Source organism: Suricata suricatta, chromosome 4, assembly GCF_006229205.1.
Source record: "Suricata suricatta isolate VVHF042 chromosome 4, meerkat_22Aug2017_6uvM2_HiC, whole genome shotgun sequence".
Lineage (NCBI taxonomy): Eukaryota > Metazoa > Chordata > Mammalia > Carnivora > Herpestidae > Suricata > Suricata suricatta.
Window position 1 is genome coordinate 106,049,404 of NC_043703.1, and position 19,877 is coordinate 106,069,280.

The 19,877-nt window shown below is 33.6% G+C and overlaps 1 protein-coding gene across 1 annotated transcript in view; it reads right to left on the minus strand.

The window, feature by feature from the left end:
- Window positions 1–19,877, minus strand: part of USP34 (ubiquitin specific peptidase 34) — a 194,938-nt gene that overhangs the window by 120,215 nt on the left and 54,846 nt on the right. The window contains 6 exon segments of the mRNA XM_029937436.1: window positions 105–204; window positions 1,956–2,069; window positions 3,034–3,188; window positions 5,654–5,736; window positions 10,685–10,780; window positions 13,059–13,148. Coding sequence (XP_029793296.1) covers window positions 105–204; window positions 1,956–2,069; window positions 3,034–3,188; window positions 5,654–5,736; window positions 10,685–10,780; window positions 13,059–13,148 — 638 coding nt within the window.

Genomic DNA, 19,877 nt, shown 5'->3' on the forward strand with positions numbered 1-19,877 from the left:
AAATCAGATGTGTAGCTATGTTAAAAAAAAAAAAAACTAAATAAAAAATAGCTAAACAAAATAATCCTCACATAAAAAATTATCAGATATTTCAAATCACTCACCATTAATATAATAGGAGTTAATATACTGGATAGCTGCTCTACTGACATCACCAGACTGTGCTCGTAGAGCAATGCCCCAAAATTGGTCCATACCACAAAGCTAAGAAAGAAAATATGATGTTTATAAATTTATTCTATTATTTGCCAAACAATATAAGTGATTAGAAGATTAAAGTTACAAGTCTTAAAGTCACACAATATCAAAGACCTTTAATATCCTATAAAGAACTCAAAGGCAATTCCTCTTAAAAAGCTATTAAATAATAAAAATGATAAGAGTCTCGGAAATTTCCTCAAACACTGAAATATATGTCTATGGTTCTAAAAATACTTATTTATAAAGCAGTTAACTGAGTGTGGGTGTGTGCGTACGTGTGCGCACACGCGAGCTTGCGTGTAATGTTTGACTCAAAAGCTGTGATTAAGTGGTAAGAAAAACTCCCCACAACATGCTACAGGTGAATAAAAAGAAAACACACACAATTATTAGCAGAAAAAAGCTTCAATGCTTTCATCCAATTTACGGTGATAAAGCCATTGTCTGAAGATAGTCACGGAAAAATTTTAGAATATGCTAACCCAAATTATTACTTAAACTTATGATGTTAACTATGAAATGAAAAAGAGAGTGACTGAAAACTACAGAATCCTCAAAAGTTTGGGCAGGCTGAAGCAAGATAGCCTTCTGATAAGTAACTGAAGAGCCTTAGCATTCATATCATCCACTTAAAAAGCAGTATTACCTCAAAATTAGAATATAAATAGTTCTTAGGTAAAACTGATCTGCTTGTCTGAAATAAGCAAGTTGAAATTGATCAAAGTAAGAATTAAGACCAAAATATTAAAAACACAAAACACTATTTGAACAAAGAAAAAAGGTAAGAAGATCTTATGAAAGCATTCCAGATGCAATCAAAATTAACACAGGTTAATATCAGTATTCTCTATCTTTATAAATACAACCTCAACTTCTAAGGAAAATTCATGAAAAATGAGAGTAGATACTACATAATGAAAGCTAGCATTAATAAACTGGAATGTCCAATGAAGATTTTCAAATAATTAGTCTGTGTTAGACAAGTCTAAGAAAATACATTCAAGAAAATCCAGGAGCCACTCAATGAGGCAAACAGAACACTAAGCCAGAAATAAATCTAGCAATTTGTGAGCATTCGGTTAATGAAAGAACGGTCATGCTTCATGGTCAGAGATAATTTAAGGTAGATTCTATTCCATGGTGCTGTCCAAGAGCAAGTAAAAGCCTGGCCACAACTAATGGCATAAAAATCAGATTTTTAGACAAATCAACCTTCAAACTGACAAAACTACTTGATTATATTATCTAGGAGTTTTCAGGGGACTAAAAAACTTCAACTGTCTCTTCTGCTTTAAGGAATGTATAATAAGTTATCATTGAGCACCACCAGAGTTACCTTTGGTAACAATAAAAAACCCCACCAAATCTGGGGTGCCTGGGTGGGTCGGTCTGGTTAAGCATCCGACTCTTTGTTTCGACTCAGGTTGGTGAGTTGGAGCCCCACACTGGGCTCTGTGCTGACAGCAAGAGCCTGCTTGGTTCTCTCTCTCCCTCTCTCTCTCTGCCCCTCCCCTGCTTGTGATCTGTCTGTCTCTTTCTCAAAATAAATAAACAAGAAAAAAAAAAACTGTCAGAAAAAAAAAAATCACCAAATTGTTTTTATAAAGCTTTTTAAAACCTAATAACAATAGTCTTTATAGTTAGTAAATTCTATGCTTGGCAGACTACATAAGGTAATTCAGTAATCTTATTTGAGGAATAACAAAGAAAATTCCTTAAACTGACCTAATAAAATAACAGGTCAAAATCCATACCTCAGAGTTTGAACCACCATCATAGGCACTGGTTGCCAGTCGAGCCAAGTTACAGAGATGCTGAAACAGGTTTAACCCAGTCATGCTAATTGTTTCAGGTTTTAGCTGGGGCATCTTAAAAAAAAAAATTAAGCTAGTTCAATGTGGTGATTAAGTTAAAACATTTTATCAAATTTAGATTAAGAAATTTAATTTAACAAAGTTAATTTTATTGAAACCACTGAAGAAAAGGTATCTGCTCAAATTTTTAGTGATAATTTAAAAAATTAAAATAGATAATAATTTACTGAAAATTTTATTCAGGTCATAATTGAAACCCAGTATGTTTCAATTTTCAAGATATATCTGTATCTAGCTCCAAATCAGAGGAAACAAAAATTTTATCATTAACTATATACCTAACCCATATACATTCATAAGATGTGTAGCTACATATACACTTTGTATATAGGTCAGGGCTTGAAATTAAGATACCTGAAGGTCTATCTGTAGCTTTGTAGTAGATCTATTAAACAATTTAGTTTATATGTACCAAAACTCATTCATATATATTCAATTCTACCATAGAGATAATGTGAGATTCTGCAGAGTATACAATCTCAAAAATAAGTATAAAATAAAAAGTCTATTGCTTTATTATCACTAATGTTTCTAAATTAAAATGGAAATTTATTACCTGAAACAACTGTGGCATCTGATAAAAAAAGAACAAATCTGGATAGAAAAATATCTTAAATAACATGACATGACAGTGCTTCCTAAAAATGACTTTCTAGGAATCTACAAAAAATCTGGAGGTTGGCTTGTATCTTCCATAAAACCAAAGCCATTTAATTAAAGAAGATTCAGAGAATACAGCTCTTATTCATATTCATATAAATTAGAGTATAGGGGATAAAATTAAAGTAAAATCTAAATGGGAAAATTATATAAGAACTGCTGAAAATAGTACATGTCTATTTTAAAAATCTGTATCAAAAGAGGAAAAACTGAACATTACTGAATTTGTATTTCCGGAGATAAAAAGGAAATATGGAAAATGAACATAAGCAATCAAACTGTCAAGAAAGAAAATTACCTTCTCCAGGAAAAGATGTTTGTAGGTTTCCATCCCCATAGCATGTTGATCTTTACTTCGAACTTGATTTAAAAACCAATGAAGGGCATCATCATAACACTCAGAATCTTCTACTAAACAATGCCATAAAATGTCGACTTGCTCTAAACTTAACCCTAGATAAAAATTACAAATTTTGAATCATGGCACATATAATCTTTAGGTCTTGATTCAATGTACTAGAAGCACTAATAAATGCAAAATTATCAAGGAGATATTTTATAGCATTTTATAAAAATTTTACAGGAGATTTCACATAATTTATGCTTTTAAAGGGATATAAATCCCTTATAAATCCTCCAAACATACAACTTAGTATCCTGGAAGAGACATTTGGTCTGGAAAATCATTCTCATTAAAATATAAACATACCATTGTATTACAGCAAACATGCTTAAGGTGAGGTAATCCTCAAAGTTGAGGAGTCGGTTCTAAGGTGTAAGGGTTAACAGAGTGCACATAATGTTTAAAGATCATTCTGTGCACATAGAAGACAAAGAATAAATACCAATGAGCATTATTTTTGGAAACTTTGGGGAAAAAGGATCTGTATAATGAATAAAGTAAAAGGTAATTCCCTAAAAAAGAAACGAGCAACATGTCAGGGTATGTGATTATCTGAGAAGCCAATGTAATGAGATGAAATCTGTACAGTACTTTGACCCAAGTATTAAACAATTCCAAAGTCTGGCAGAAAGAAGGCAAAAGAAAGGCTCAGAACCAAAAAGATGGTATTATAGGCAATCACAAATATGATACAGATAAAAGAGAAAATCTGAACGGGTAGAATAAAAGCATCACAGGGATTTTTAAAGTGTATCATAAGGGGTTCCAAAGCCTGGGTTACTCCTAAATCAGAAAGGATAGGAAAATCTGATTCAATCATAAGAAACCTCTTTCTTGGGAAAAGTAGATGAGATCCAGAATAGAAAAAAACTCCTTACAGAAAATATTTACCTAGTAGCAGTATCAGTCTACAGAATCTGATCAGAAAATAGGTATCCTATCAGTTTCTCACATAACAGGTTGAAGAACTTATACCCCTGGGAGCTAACAACAAAAAAACCCATAAACAATCTTTAATGTATAATTTAAAATATATTCCATAAAAGAGAAGAAAATTAAGAGTTGTAAAAACAAACAGAAAAACAGTATCCAGGTTAATTATAATAAAGCATATGATAAAACAGAAGTGTATTCATTAATGACTGAATCACCAATTCACATTCAATAGGCAATATATAAGCCTTTGTTACTAAAATTTTTTAAGAATATAGTTATTGGTATATTAAATCAGTATTCATTCATTGAATACAACTTTAGAGAACTATATTATCCCCGAAAGGAACTGTGCCAGTAAGAGACAAACAATTATGATGTGGGAGAACTGAAGTCTTCACTTTGATTCTACCTCAACAGTGGCTGTTTTAAGCCTATACACAAAGAATCTATACTATGCTCCCTGAGATGGGAAAAATAAAATATTCATTATTCAAACACTGAGAAGAGTAGTGAACAGTTTCCAGTGAGACTCTATACTAAACAAATATAAGACTTAAAGGTCATATGAAATTATTTTTGCTGACAGTATCTGGTCTGACTTAGCCATGTATAAGATTGGTTTTTTATATTTTATATTATTGATTTCTTGTATATTATCAGTCATAATGGGTATGATGAAAGACCTAATAGTATGAAACAAAAGCTTCCTATCAAAAACAGGTGTCTTCATTTTAAAATCTTGTGGCATCATTTTAGTGGCATTTGTTACAAAGAGCTTACCTTGAAGAAATTACAGACTTAAACATTAAAATAAGCAGATGGTGTATCTCAAGCAAGATATGGACATTAAGAGAGGATAATGACACCTCTCAGCTAGCAATAGTTTGACTTATTAACCATAGCTAAAGAAAGAGAACATCCTAACAAAGTTTGGTGCCATGGACAGAGAGAAAAAAGTGTGGACAGTGAAAAATAACACAATCTGTCTACTAAGAGAAAAGGAGCTCTAGCCAAAAGAAATCAAGCTTCCTCCTCTGAGAACATTTAGCATATGGATTTAGATATAGTCCACACCCTGAATTTACCAGACCAATTTTTAAGATTAATTTTTAATGAAATTGAATTTGAGATAGATTAATCTAAGTAAAAGCAGGGTCTTCTAAACGTCTCTATCACCCATTGAGCCAAGCAATTTTGGGTACGATTACCCCTAATAATAATACATAGACAGTGGATATTTCTAACTGCAGTGATAGGAGGATTCTATAACTAAAAGAAATAAAAATACAAGCACTCCTAAACACAGTATCTTCTCCTACCCTAAATATCTTGTTTTTGAAATTAGTTGTTTATCCACTGAGACACTGGCATTTTCAGAGATCAAAGCAAAAATGTGTCAGAGTCACGCTCATATTGCCATACATACTGAGGACATTTGGTATTAAGAATAGGAATTAATATTAATTAATCACTACAGAAATCTAAAGGCATGAGCACATTTAACTCGACTCTTCCAAGAGTCAATATAGACCTAAAAACTGATTAAAAGACTGATTAAAAGACTGATTAAAAAGCTTACTGAAATGATCAGGTGATCCCAGAGTTGAAAACACACAAGTCAAGAACTGAAGTCGAACTTGAACTTCGGCACTATGGCTGTACCTATATTTAAAAAGTCATTAAAATAATTAACTGAAAGATCCTACTTCTTTATTATTTTTAATGATTTAATGGCCCTACTCTTAAATTATACCAGAGAAGTAAAATTCCACTTTAGTATCATAATTATTAAATATTTTAGTTACACTTGACCCTTGAACAACACGGGGTTTAGGAGCACCAAACCCCATGCAGGTAAAAATCTGTATATAACCTTTGACTTCCCCAAAATTTGAATACTAATAGCTTACTGGTGACCAGAAGCCTGGCTGGTAACATACACAGTTGATCAACACATAGTTTGTATGTTATATACATATTATTATATATTATATTCTTACAATAAAATAAGCTAGGAAAAATGTTACTATAAGACAAAATACACAGATAGTACTGTATTTTCATAAAAAAAAAAAATCTGCATGTAAGTGGACACACACAGTTAAAACCCGCGTTGTTCAAAGGTCAACTGTATGTAACTTTGGTTACACCAAAAAAAAAAAGTCATAAAGCCAAATGGTATGTTTGAGATTTATGTTATTTAATAATTATAAAAATCTGCAAACATCAGAAAACATACTTTTAAATTAGGTGAGAAAGTACGTAAGAATGCAACAGTGGAACAAAGGAAACACGCCATTTTGAAATTATGCAATATGCACATAGATTAGAATAGTTAAATAAAAAAACTGCATCTCCATCTAAAAATTGCATGTTTCATTATCACTGTCCCATCAGTGATAACTCTATATTCCTTAAACAAGAAATGCTAACGTACTATCAATTCCATAAATCCAATTGATAAAGAATGCAGCGAATACAAAATTGGCATTTTTGAATGCTACTTCAAATCTAAACAATTATAATTCAAAATCAATGGTTAATGTAAGAACTGGAGGCTTGTTAAGTAGGTGATTTCACATGGTTCTCTAGGAATTCAGTTTGTAAGCATACACAACGAAACAGCATTTTGAGAAGCAAATGTTGGTCTATGAGGGAGGAAGGGTGAGTAGAAGATGCATCTGAAGCAATAGTCAGGGGCCAGACTGTGGCCAGCCTGAAATGTCAAACTGAAGACTTTGGTTATTATTCTGGATGGAAAAGGAGGTCACTGAAGGGTGCTGAAGGAGAGAGAGGAAAGACATCAGGTTTGCATTTTAGGATTCCTTTAGCAACCCTGAGAACTGTGGTAGTAAAATGCTCTAATTCCCACAGGGATCTGAGTACCCAATTAATGAAACTAAATCAATCATGAGGTTTATTTTTTTTAATTTACATCCAAGTTAGTTAGCATATAGTGCAATAACGATTTTAGGAGTAGATTCCAATGACTAATCCCCTATGTATAACACCCAGTGCTCATCTCAACAAGTGTCTTCCTTAATGCCCCTTACCCATTTAGCCCATCCTCCCAAATCAATCTTGAGTTCTTATCTGTTACAAATCAAAGGCTGGTTGTGGATGAATTGCCCAAATTGCTTTGCCAACAAACAGTAGCAGCCAGTCTGAGCCCTGATCTATATCCCAGGTTATACAGAGTCAAAGAGGCTAAATTCAATTTCCTATAATCTTCAAATAAGGACAAAATTTTAAACCTTCCCAAATTAGCTGGTTTCAAAAATTAGCCCACATTCACTGCTGAACTTTAAAGTTAAGGTTTTCTAAGGTTTAAATATTAAGTTTCCTGGATATACCTTTACTGCTCCTTACTGTCTCATATTAATGTTGGCAAAGAAAGATGAACTTTTGTGTCATTAATGTTGCAGTGCCCTTTGTGAAGATGAAAGTACATGTGGCACGATGGCTGGGGGTGGGGAGGAGGGAATACAGTAAGCAACTCACAGACTAAAATGCCATCCAGATAAAATTCAAGAACAGTTCGTAACAGCTCTCATCCTTTTACTAAAAAGGACAGATTTTATACCAGAAGGCTTGGAGTACAGGTTCAAATTTGAGTTCTATCATCCATCAGTTCTGTGATTTTAAGTAAGTTATTGTACTTTCTCTGAATCAGAGTCTGTGGGACATTGGTCACAGACATAAAGGGAAAATGAAGTCTGATCCTGTACAAAGCGCTCTTATTTCCTGAATACTTCATTCCTCTATACTTACAACTCAGAGTAATGGACCCAGAACCCTAGAAATCATGGAGCCAGTCAGTTAGTCCTCTCTTCTTCAGGTTCCAGATGAGAGACAGTGGCTCTGCCAGGGTCTCACTAGCTACTGATATCACCAGCCAGGAAATTTCTTGAGATGCAAAACGAAGATAACATCAATAATGAAAGCTTCTCATGGGCGTGTCCATGCCTTCTGACATTACAGGAAATATAGGACAAAAATAATCTCCCTAATGGCATGAAACTTTAGCGGCAAACTAATACCTTAAAAAAATTGTTTGTCGCCTCAAAGTTGACACAGATAGTATTTTCTCTAGAGGCCACTGGATTCGAGAAATACGGAAAAGGTCTATTTCAGAAAGCTTTCATGCCACAAGAATCTTTTTGTCCTAGGTTGCCATCTTAGAACTTGCCTACTAAAATCCCCACTGAACAATTAGAAAAAAATAATAGGCCACAAACTCAAGAGGTCAGTATCTTTAACAAAGGATAGTAGCAAATGTACAACTCTGTTTTACAGCTTGAAGGAACAAGGGAGTCCTATCAAAAGAGGCCAGACAACATCTAAGGTTTTATTCGCCTTAAGATGCCAGGCAACAAGGCAGACAGGAGGATTAGAAGGATGCTATGTACCCTAAGTATAAAACTCATCTCCAAAGAGCACCACTCCACTATTTACCTTTTCATCACAAAAGCAACGCTTATATGATGATCCACCTATCATTCCACTAACAAAGTGTGCAACTTCCCTGTACACAATGCTATGAACTATCAAGACTTAGAACTATGTTTATTTTTTGTCACTTAATGTTGGACCTTCTCATTCTGAGGATGATTTGTCTATGCCTTGTCTTCCATGCCCCTTTCTTAAGCCTATCATCCCTGCTCTTCAAGCCCACAGGCTTATAGATGTGTGAAAGCTCTTTTGTAACATAGCATTTTTCTACTGACAGGTAACTTGAACTCCGTCTCCTAAAGATGCTCAAGATGTGGTGTTATGTGGTTTTATTTCTGCTTCTTTTTGATCTTATGGTTTTCACAGATCTATGGAGATGCTCAGATTCAGGAAACCATGATTATCTTCAACCTCTGCTTCAAGAAGGATTAAAAGGAAGATACAGACTATGAAGAACGCTTATAATTTTAGTAACACTTAAAGAGATGCATCTTGTATAGATGATAACTTGGTAAACAAATCTATAGAATAAATTTAAGGAGTACCTCAGAAATAATTTGGTAGGCTTCTAGAAAAGGAGGTCTAAGAAAAAAAAAATCATTGAGTAATAAAACAGCGAACACTGGTTGAGTTTAGATTTTAGAGGGCCCAAAATACTAAGGCTGAAGAAACTGGAAATTTATTTTTTATTCAGTGAAGAATCTAAGTGAGGGTAAAGGGCAAATTTGTTGTTTGTTTTGTACCATAGCTTGTTTCAGCCAGGTAACTATATTTTATAACCTATGTGCCAGGTGCAACTTACAAAATCATTTCATTTAACTCTTACAAAAAACCATGAGGTAAATAATTAGAGTCTGTTTGGGAGGGAACTAATCAAAATAATGTCAAAACAATACACTCAATGATCTAAATCCAGGTCTGTATGATTTAAAAGGCCAGGTACTTTCTTCCAGTATTATATTATATTCCTAATAAAATAAGGAATAGGAATTAATGAGCATGGGGGAGAATGAGGCAAGAAGCTTGAACCAGAGGTTGGAAAATAGGCCTGGAACAGTGTTTGTGGGAATGTCAACTTGTGAAAAGACATGGGATATATTTTAGCATTAAGATAACTAGAGAATGACGATAATTATAATACAGAACTCAAGAATATTAATTAGAGAAAACAGACTATTCCACTAGTTATAAAATGTGTGACCTTGGGCAAGTTATTCATCATCTCATAGCTTAAACGTTCTCATTTTTAAAATGAGTCTTACTTCAAATGAGCTGTTGCATATCTTGAAGTTAATACTCAAATGGTATCTGGCACATAGTGAGCATCGGTGAACACTGCTATTTTTATCATCATCACTGTGTTTGGACACGGCAGAACAACAACAAAAGGCCCTTAAGTCTCCAAGTTTCAGGTGAATGAGAGGATGGTGGGACTTTGAAGGACACAGTAAAATCTGGAGATAGAATTGATTTATGTGGAAAAATAATTAAATTTTGGAGTAAGTATGCCTTAAAGGTGAATGACTTTTCTGAACAGTCTGCTAGGTTTTCATCTATGTGAAAGCTTTCTATATGAATATTGTCTCAAAAAATACTAAGGCTAGCTGATACTAACATTAAGCTGGTTTTCTCAACTTAGCCATCAGTCCCCACCAATTGACTAATAAGCAGAAACCTTCTGAATTTTACATTTCCTTCTAGGTAGGCATGTCCCTGTAAGAAGCTTTAAATACAGCTACCACTAACCAATCTCTACCAATTCTTATCCAAAGTCACCTAATGATGAAATATTTTAAAATTTAAGAATCAATACCCTAGTAATCCTAGTAATACAAGGATATTGCTGATATCCTGGGGGAGGGGGTTAATTTTTAATTCCTGAAAACAATGACTTTGAACAGAACTCAGTAGTAAAGGTTAACCAACTGCCAAAAATCATATAACCTCCATTTCCCTAAGGTTAAAAGTTATAAAAATAAAGTTATAAAATTCTCCAACTTAAAACAAAAAAGAGGCTTTCCTTCTCTGAAAACTTTTACAACTAAAATTTTCATCCCATTTATTTATTATATGAAAGAAAAGGAGTAGAAATACTGGGACATTATCTTTCAGAAGAAAGACAGTATTTAAATATAACTAACCTAGTTAAGATACTTACAGTGCATGTTTTTGTCTTCCTTCTCTTACAGCTTGAATATAGTATACCAAATTATCAAAGAAAAGCTTCATCATGTTCAGTTCTTTTTCTGCCCACCTGGCCCAAATGAAAGCAAAAATAATTTTAAAGGTATAGGGGAAGATAATAAATCTATTCTAGGAAAAGAAAAATATGTAGACCTAAAATTTCTTCCAATTTATAGGTTCTACCAAAAATTTACAGGTTCTATTTATATTTTAATTGTGAAAGATATAAAGCAAGAGGTCTTAATTTTTATGAATTCAAAATTCATAAATTTTTAAAAATCTCAAAATATTCGATCTCTGTGAAGAGGATAAAATGTCTCATAAGTGCTAATTATAAATGACTAATGTGAGTTAATATTTAAAAAAGGATGATTCAATCCGTATAAGAATAGACTATGTGCTTTGGTCATTATTTAGAATTTGGCAGAGTGCCTGTCATAGACTATACATACAGTCTAAACCTATTAAGTCAATTGCTTTTTCTTTTTTTATTGTGGAGTATTTGTTAAAATAAAATCAAGCATTAAACTCCAAAATAACCTACAAACACTAGAATAAAAAAAAAGAGCAAATAATAAATACAATCACAGATCCCAGGGTGCATAACATCCATAACTAACAGAATGCATTTCACACAATACTACCAATATATCCGCTAAAATATACAGATATTAACATTCTAAAACTTCTGATATAATCTACATTTCTGCTCTATAGAACTCTTTTCAAAATAAAGTACTCTCGCCTTCCCTTGATGAAGATGAAGTTCATGCAAAAAACATCAATCAGTAAGCCTCAGGTTTGAAACCAGTTCCAATACACTTGCAGCATGGCTTTGCGCAAGTGACCTAACCTTTTGACGTCTGTTTGTTGGTTACCTGAAGATTTACTAAGTGGATAAGGAATAACAATTTCCAATTGTAAAATATGGGCCATAAGAATTCAAGAGATAATATATACCAAATGCTGAGTGCTGCTGCACATAATAAACTCACAGAACTCTTTATTTTGCTGCTAACTAACCCTAGAAGCTCAGAGTTCTTTTAAGTGATCCACTGGAGATCCAGTCTCAGGTGGGAAAACCCTGTGATATGCCACTGACTGAGCTTATTTACATTTAAGGATTAAGCTAAAAGGGTTTCAAGTCTATAAACTTAGGTTCAGGTACTTGATAAGTAATTGACCATACAAAGTTTGCCACTTCTGTAAGATGTAACTCTCTGTTATTCCTTAATATAAATCTCCTCAAATGACTACAATATGTCACAAACTTACTCAAGTTAGCTACAAGTAAATCCCTTTAATAATTTAGAAGTCTATCATTTAACCATTTAAAAACTCTTTAAAGAGTCAATAAAACTAGATTCACATTCTTCTTATACTTAAAGGATGCTAAATGCTTTTCCCTGTGTATCTGTTAAGTATTTCAAGGACTTTCCCTACACTTACAAATTAAATGGTGACTAGAGTCATACTGTATAATATTAACAAAAGGAACTAAGAGGATTCTTTTTTTTAAAAATAGAGATTCAAGTTAAATAAATCCCATTTGAAACAGCAAAACCAGCAAGCACTTTAACTGAGAACTAACTTCATCCTACTTCTGTAAAATCTTAAGACTCTTTCTAAATATTATTCACTTTGAAAGCAAACAAATGCTCTTATCAACTAATCTTAGATGTGAGAAGGGATTAGATAAAAAAGTTACCTTATTTGACCTCAAAAATGAATCCCTGAATAGATTTTTCAAATCTAAATGTCCCTGAATTCTCTCTAAAAGTACTGAATAAAGACAATAACATATTCTTACAGATTAATGAAATGCTTGTTAGCCAACTCTCTCAAGAATATTATCAAAGCTTGGGTTAATTTCACATCAAATTACTAATCCTTGAAAACATTGTTTAACATTCATGAATCCTAAATTCTCTGTAAATGTGAGAGTAATAGGGTGATGTCAAGATTATCCCTAAAACAATGTAATGTCTACAATCAATTCCCAGTAATGGGAAAAATAAAAGGCATCCTAGATTATTTTAGTGTGTCTTTTTCAGGAGTCCTTTCCTTTGGCAGATATACTACAAATCCTCACTCTAATAAAATTAGAGCATTACTTGCTACAAGATTTTTCTTAAACAACAAAGAATACAAAAGTCAGATATTCCTCCTGATGGTGATAAAATCTCAATGGGCTAAATGACAACAAGCACTCTGAGAAATCTAAGAAAACATCTGAACCAAACAAAATTCAAATATGCCTGTTACAAGGTAAAAACTAATAAGTCACTTAAACTTTTGATGACTATGATTATAAAAACAAAAAACTTTTGTTTCTTTTATTTACTTACATTGTAATCCAATGTGTATCATAACTGCTTCCAAACTGCTGAAAAGTACCAAACAATTTTGGAAGAAGGCGAAGTGAAATTACTACTGATCTGAAACAGCAAAAACAGATATTTATAGAATAAAACAATTTTAGATATTGTTACTATTTCTAGCTGTTTCCAGAAATTCATCTATTCAAAAAACTTAAATGCAAAAGGACTTTAATAAAGTTTACATTATAAATATATTTCTTACATAACCTTGAAAAATTTCCCCTAAAGTTTAAAGTTATTTTATACAGTGGGGTAAGAAACCCATTTTAAAATCCCAATTCAAGATAAAGTAAAATACACTAAACATACTTCAGCAGAAAAACAAATTTTAAAGGTAAAGAATACTTTCATGAAAAAAAATTAAGAAGTCACAGGTGCTTCTGAGAATTTAATCAAGGAAAATAGGGACAATCAACTTAAGTAAGTTATCTAGAACAGGGCTTCTCAAAATGTGCACTTGATTCGCCCAGAATTTTGTAAAATGCAAATTCTGAATGGCAGGTCTGAGGTAAGAAATTCTGCATTTCTAACAAGCTCACAAATGATATCCAAACTGCTAGTTTGTGAACCACATTATGAGCAGCAATAATATAGAGAGCATTTTTCAAACTGTGCAAATTATCCTTTTCTTCTTAATTCTCACTTAATATGATCTGCACTCAAGTTGAAAATCACTGCATTATGAGTCATGTTAATAATGGAGACACACCATATACCTCAAGCATGAAGGAGCAGAGAAAGTAACTTTAAGTAGATCTGAGAGATCTTCTGAAAGAAAGGGGTACAGGGAAAATAGAGACCTACACATCCCAGAAGTCTCAGCAGGCAAGGAGGTTGGCTGCATGAGCCTTAGAAGCAGGATGAACTCCAATGATGTAGTCAATTTTAAGGCTTATACTACTTCATGAAAAAAATTTTACTAAGAGCAAAGTATGCCATACAAGTTAAGTCCCCCAAAATGCCTACTATCTTTGAGAAGAGTACCAGGATAATCAGAGTATAGGGCTGCACATCAGAATGGAAGAGAAACATGGTAAATAGCAAGTAGGAGAAATTACAGAGAAAAAAACCTTTGTTTCCTTTTCCTTTTTTCAAATTATTTTTTCTTTTAAGTAGGCTCCATGGGGGTCAAACTCACAACGTGGAGATCACGAGTCTGGCTCTACCAACTCTAGCCAGATATCCCAAACACTTCCTGTTTCTGAATAAAATCCAAAATTGGGGAAATGCATTATCCTTTTGGATTACATTGGGAATACAAATACATTTCTCCTATCAGTCTTTCCTTCCAATTTTCCTCTTTAGTATCCCTACCCCTATCCCTAAGCACATTCTTGCCTCAGGGCTTTGCTAGTGCACAACTCCTTCCCTCACTTTATTTAGATTTCCTCAACTCTCAACAGAAGATGAATCCTTAACACTGTTCCACTGCTGCAGGAGCCTCTTTATTCCTCTTGATTCCTTCATTCATCATCATCTAATGAATAATCCCTTACTTAATGTGTCTACCACTAGTATGTGCTTGATGAGAGCAATGACTGTCTTAGTCATTTAAAAAGCCTGCATATGGTACACAATGAATATAGGTTAGCTAAAATAATGATCTAGCAAAGAACTTAAAGGCAAGATTTTCAAGGAAGGAGGAAGAACAGGTATAAAATACTAACACAATCATGAAGGATGAGGACAGAAAATACCACAGATGACAAAAGAAACAGCATATTAATAGAATGTTAAAGGATCAAAACCACATTGGTACAGATTAAGTAAGTGCCAAGTAAATATTTAAAAATATTTAAATGTTTAAGTATATTTTTTATATTAAACAATATTTTTCAACAAGTTGCATAATGATAATTGGAAAAAGGGACCAAGGAGAATGAGGGGCAATCAATTTCAGATTTTTTATCTAAAAGCTCTTGTCAAAACTTCAGAAACATTCAGATATAAAAAAACAGAATGAAAAGATACATATTAATTTGACCTGAGGCTTTACAAGCATAAAATCAATAAGAGATATCACAAAGAAAAAAATACATAGAAAACTTTCCTCTAAATTCACAAAAGCAAATTTCAAAATTGTTTGCCTAGTGTGATTTTAACAATGGTTTTAAAATACAGAGAAACAAAATCTAGAAGAGATATATCTTATTTTAAAAAGATATTATGGCAAGTCTTACAGTGTGCAAAATGTATATTTTCTGTAAATATTATTTCTTGAAATGGTGTTAGTACTAGACTGTTTAAATTTACTTTCCAAATTTTCTACAGTAAACATGTTTTCTGTTTCATTCTGTTACATTTCATTTCATTTCACAGAATGTAATGTTGCTTGACAATAATGAATAGGGAGCAAGGGGTTGAATGGATACTGGTTTAGATGAACGGATGCGGTTCGTGTAACTGAATAATGTAGACGTAGAACGATTTATAAACAATGAGTTATTAGGGAATGATTACATTTTATAGGATTATAACATTTCTGCAAAAGTTGATCAGGGACGCGTGGATGGCTCAGTCAGTTGAATGTCTTTCACTCAGGTCATGATCTTGTGGCTTGCATCTGGCTCTGTGCTGACAGATCAGAGCCTGGAACCTGCTTTGGATTCTTTGCCTTCCTCTTTTTCAACCCCTCCCCCACTCACACTGTGTCTCTCTCTCAAAAATAAATATTAAAAAAACTTATAAAAATTTCAAAGAACATAGAAGATACACATTTAAAGCACTATAAACAGTTTCTAAGAAATAACCAAATCTGGATCAAATGATCAAAATGATCCAAAAACAATACAACTTTTTATTTAAACTGTTAAATTTAAAAGGAAAAAAATATAATAAAGTACTAAGTACATACTGAAAATTATTAACATAGCTACAAAATCGGGGGGAAATTTTGGTGATAATAATGTATGTAATAATGTAATATAATTTCAATGTTAAAAGTCACAAGATTTACCAACCTGTTCCAATTAAAATTATATTGTAGGATTTTTCCAGTAACAACTACATGTCCATCAACTGACAAATGGATCAAGAAGATGTGGCCTATATATACAATGAAATACTACTTTGCAAGGAGAAAGAATGAAATCTGGCCTTTTGAGGCAATGTGGATGGAACTTGAGGATATTATGCTAAGTGAAATAAGTCAGAGAAAGACAGATACCATGTTTTCACTCATAGGTGCATCAGTGAAAGTTAAACAGAAGACCATGGGGAATGAGAAGGGGGAAAAAAGTTACAGAGAGGGAGGGAGGCAAACAAGAAGACTCTTAAATAAGGAGAACAAATTGTGAGTGTATGGGGGGTGGGGAAGAGGGAAAGTGGGTGATGAGCTTTGAGGAGGGCACTTGTTGGGATGAGGGCACCAGGGGTTGTATGGAAACCAATTTGACAATAAACTATATTATAAAAAATAAACTGACTTATAAATAAGTTTTGATTTCTAATATTAATAAACTCAGCATAAAAAAAGGATTGTTACATTCAAACCTACATTAAAGATGGAAATCTGAGATACCAAAACACAATCAGAAGCAACAATGTGTTTAATGATAAAAAAGTTCAATGATCCAGAGTAACAAAAGACTAATTTTAGACTTAATAAAAAATGTTATTACCCTAAAATGTCCTAGCTCTTTGCTTCAATCCAAGTATTACTGTTGTAACCAGAAGCTTATTACTAGGCAACAGTGTGATATTCCTGTAATTACCAGCAATGAAATATTATGTTGCCTTAGCAGAATGAACACATTTGCTGGTGTTATTCACAAAGCTATGTTTCAATGATTTTTTCCTTATCCTGGACTCCATATTTTAAGACTGTTGCTTTCTACAAAATGCTTTTCAGTCATTATAAATTACAGTATATACCAAAAGCTGACATGAAATGCTATACATAATATAGTCTTTATAGAGGAGAAAACAAAAGTAGTATATAGTACCATCCATTTCTTAATTACACAAACTTTTATTTATATAAACAGGGTCTTTGACACATGACCACTTTACCAAAGAAGTCTTCTGTACACAAAGGCAAAAACTTTTGAGCATACGTGTTAAATACATACAGAGGATCAAGAATAGCACAGGAGACAGATTTCCAGTCTCAATTCAATTCTTGGGAGGCCACAAATTTTCAGGGAGTACCTAGGTACAGGAAATGCCTTCTAATAAACAAAAAAACCAAAGGGGTGATTACAACCCAACCCCTAAATCCACCCTACTCAATGGACAACAGTCTTATCTCACCAAGCCTTAGAGAAAAGCTGAAAAGAAATGGACTTTTCAGGGGCGCCTGGGTGGCTCAGTCGGTTAAACCTCTGGCTTTGGCTCAGGTCAGATCTCACGTTTGTGGGTTCGAGCCCCGCGTCGGGCTCTGTGCTAACAGCTAGCTCAGAGCCTGGGGCCTGCTTCCGGTTCTGTGTTTCCTTCTCTCTCTGCCCCTCCCCCTCTCATGCTCTGTCTTTGTATCAAAATAAATAAAACATTAAAAAAAAAAGTTTAAAAAAAAAATGGACTTTTCATTGTGGGACTTTTCATGTTTTCATTGTCTCGTACTCTCACTTAATAAAAACATTCTGCAAACCAGTCTATTGTATGTTTCTGTTACTTAACTTCCTGCACTCTTGAAATGTTCTTCTGTGCCTTATAAAACAATCTGCCTGAGGCTAAATGTGCACAAAGTACATGCTGCATATCAGAGACTATGCAAGGCATCTTAAAAAAGTGTTTACAGGGCGCCTGGGTGGCTCGGTTGGTTGGGCATCTGACTTTGGCTCAAGTCATGATCTCGTAGTTCGTGAGTTCGAGCCCTGAGTCAGGCTCTGTGCTGACAGCTCAGAACTTGGAGCCCGCTTTGGATTCGCTGTCTCCCTCTCTCTCTGCCCCTCTCCTAGTCACGCTGTCTCTCTCTCCCCCTCAAAAATAAACAGTAAGCTCATATTCCTGTTAAAAAAAAAACTAAGTTCATTTTTTAAATGTTTATTTAATGTTTTATTATTGAGAGGGTGAGGGAGCACACAAGTACACACAAGCAAGAATCCCAAGCTGGTTCCACAACATTACTGCAGGGCCCAACACAAGGCTCAATCCCACACAAGATCATGAGTCAAAAATCAAGAGTCAGACACTCAACCAACCAAGCCACCTAGGTACCCCAAAAGCTAAGTTCATTTTATCAAATAAATTGGAATATGACCACAGAAAAGGAAAAACAAAAAATGCCAACAGGTCTATAAACCATGGCCAAGTAAGAAACTGGAAACAAAATTAAAAGTTAGTATAGAGAAAATAAAAAGACAAAGCTTCCCTAAGTTCATAAAAATTGATACGATCTGTGTTCTTTTGTCCAACGTCAGGAAAATAGTAAATAAGTTAAGGTTACAGTGGCCCATTTGTTTCAATATAAGGAAGAGCTTTTCCAGTACTATTAGCATCCTTATACAACACTCCTTTCTGATAGTAAACCCAGGGGATTAGATCTGAAAAAGAACTCTTGTGTTCTGAATAGGTTTTCTAAAATTCTCATGAACTACTGACTATTTGGGCCGGGTAATTCTTTGTTTTGGAGGAGATGTCCTCTGCATTGATGGATGTTTAGTAGCATCCCTGGCCTGTAGTAATAACTCAAATCCTATTCATTAGGATTGACAACCAAAAAAATTTCTTGGTTGACACTCCCTGGGTGGGTGGGTGGGGGGAATCATTCCCATCGAAAACCACTGGTTTATCAAGAAACCCAGACTAATGATGTACAAATTTTTTTCAACTTGCATAATAACTTTGTTTAAGTCTAACTGGTATACATTGGATGTGTTGTGTATTTCATATGCTGAAAAATGCCTTTGTACTCTAAACATTATCACATATGACTGTCGTTCACTATAAAACAAGCATGAGATAGCAACCATCTGGAGAGTCAAGTTTGAGGGCAAAATTATTTTCAACACAATAATCATGTTTACAACATACTCAATAAAGCATTAATTAACTGTATCAGGATATAAGAATTGAACAAATGAAAAATGCTTTAATTTCAAGTAATCTGGGAGTGGACAAATTAAAACTTAATAAAAAATCCAAATTGACTATTTTCCATTTTACACATTTACTTTTCCTTTTGTCCCTTTTAAGTTTCTTTAAAAAAATCTTTAAAGGCTGCATCATGTTTCATGTATCAGTCTTACTGAAGTATACATGGAAAAAGATGTATGTATCTAATAACTCAAAATAGTAGGAGGTGAACATATCTGTACAATGAGCACCCCCATCAAGAAATACATCATTAACAACATACATCTGGCTTTCATTGTGCCCCTGTTCTAGTCACTAAATAACCCAATAGTAACCATTATCCTGACTACTAAATACAATCATTTTCCTGTTTTTAAACTTTACATAAATGGAGTAACAGTGATCTACTTTCTTGTATCTGTCCTCTTATACTCAACATTCTGTCTATAAGATTCATCCACACTATTCCATGCAGCCATAGTTCATTCAACATTACTCCTATAATTTCATTTAACAAAGAGTCCATCGTTTTGTTTTCCTTTCTACTCTTTTGACACTTGGACAGCTATATAAGGACTATTTAGTTATTTTGAATAATACTGCTATGAAGATTTATTTTTTAGTTTATTTATTTGGTGGTGATGGGGGAGGGGTATGACAGAAACAGAGAGAGGGATACAGAGGATGTTAAGAGGGCTTTGCACTGACAGCAAACAGCTCGATATGGAGCTCATACTCACATACTGTGAGATCATGACCTGAGCCAAAGCT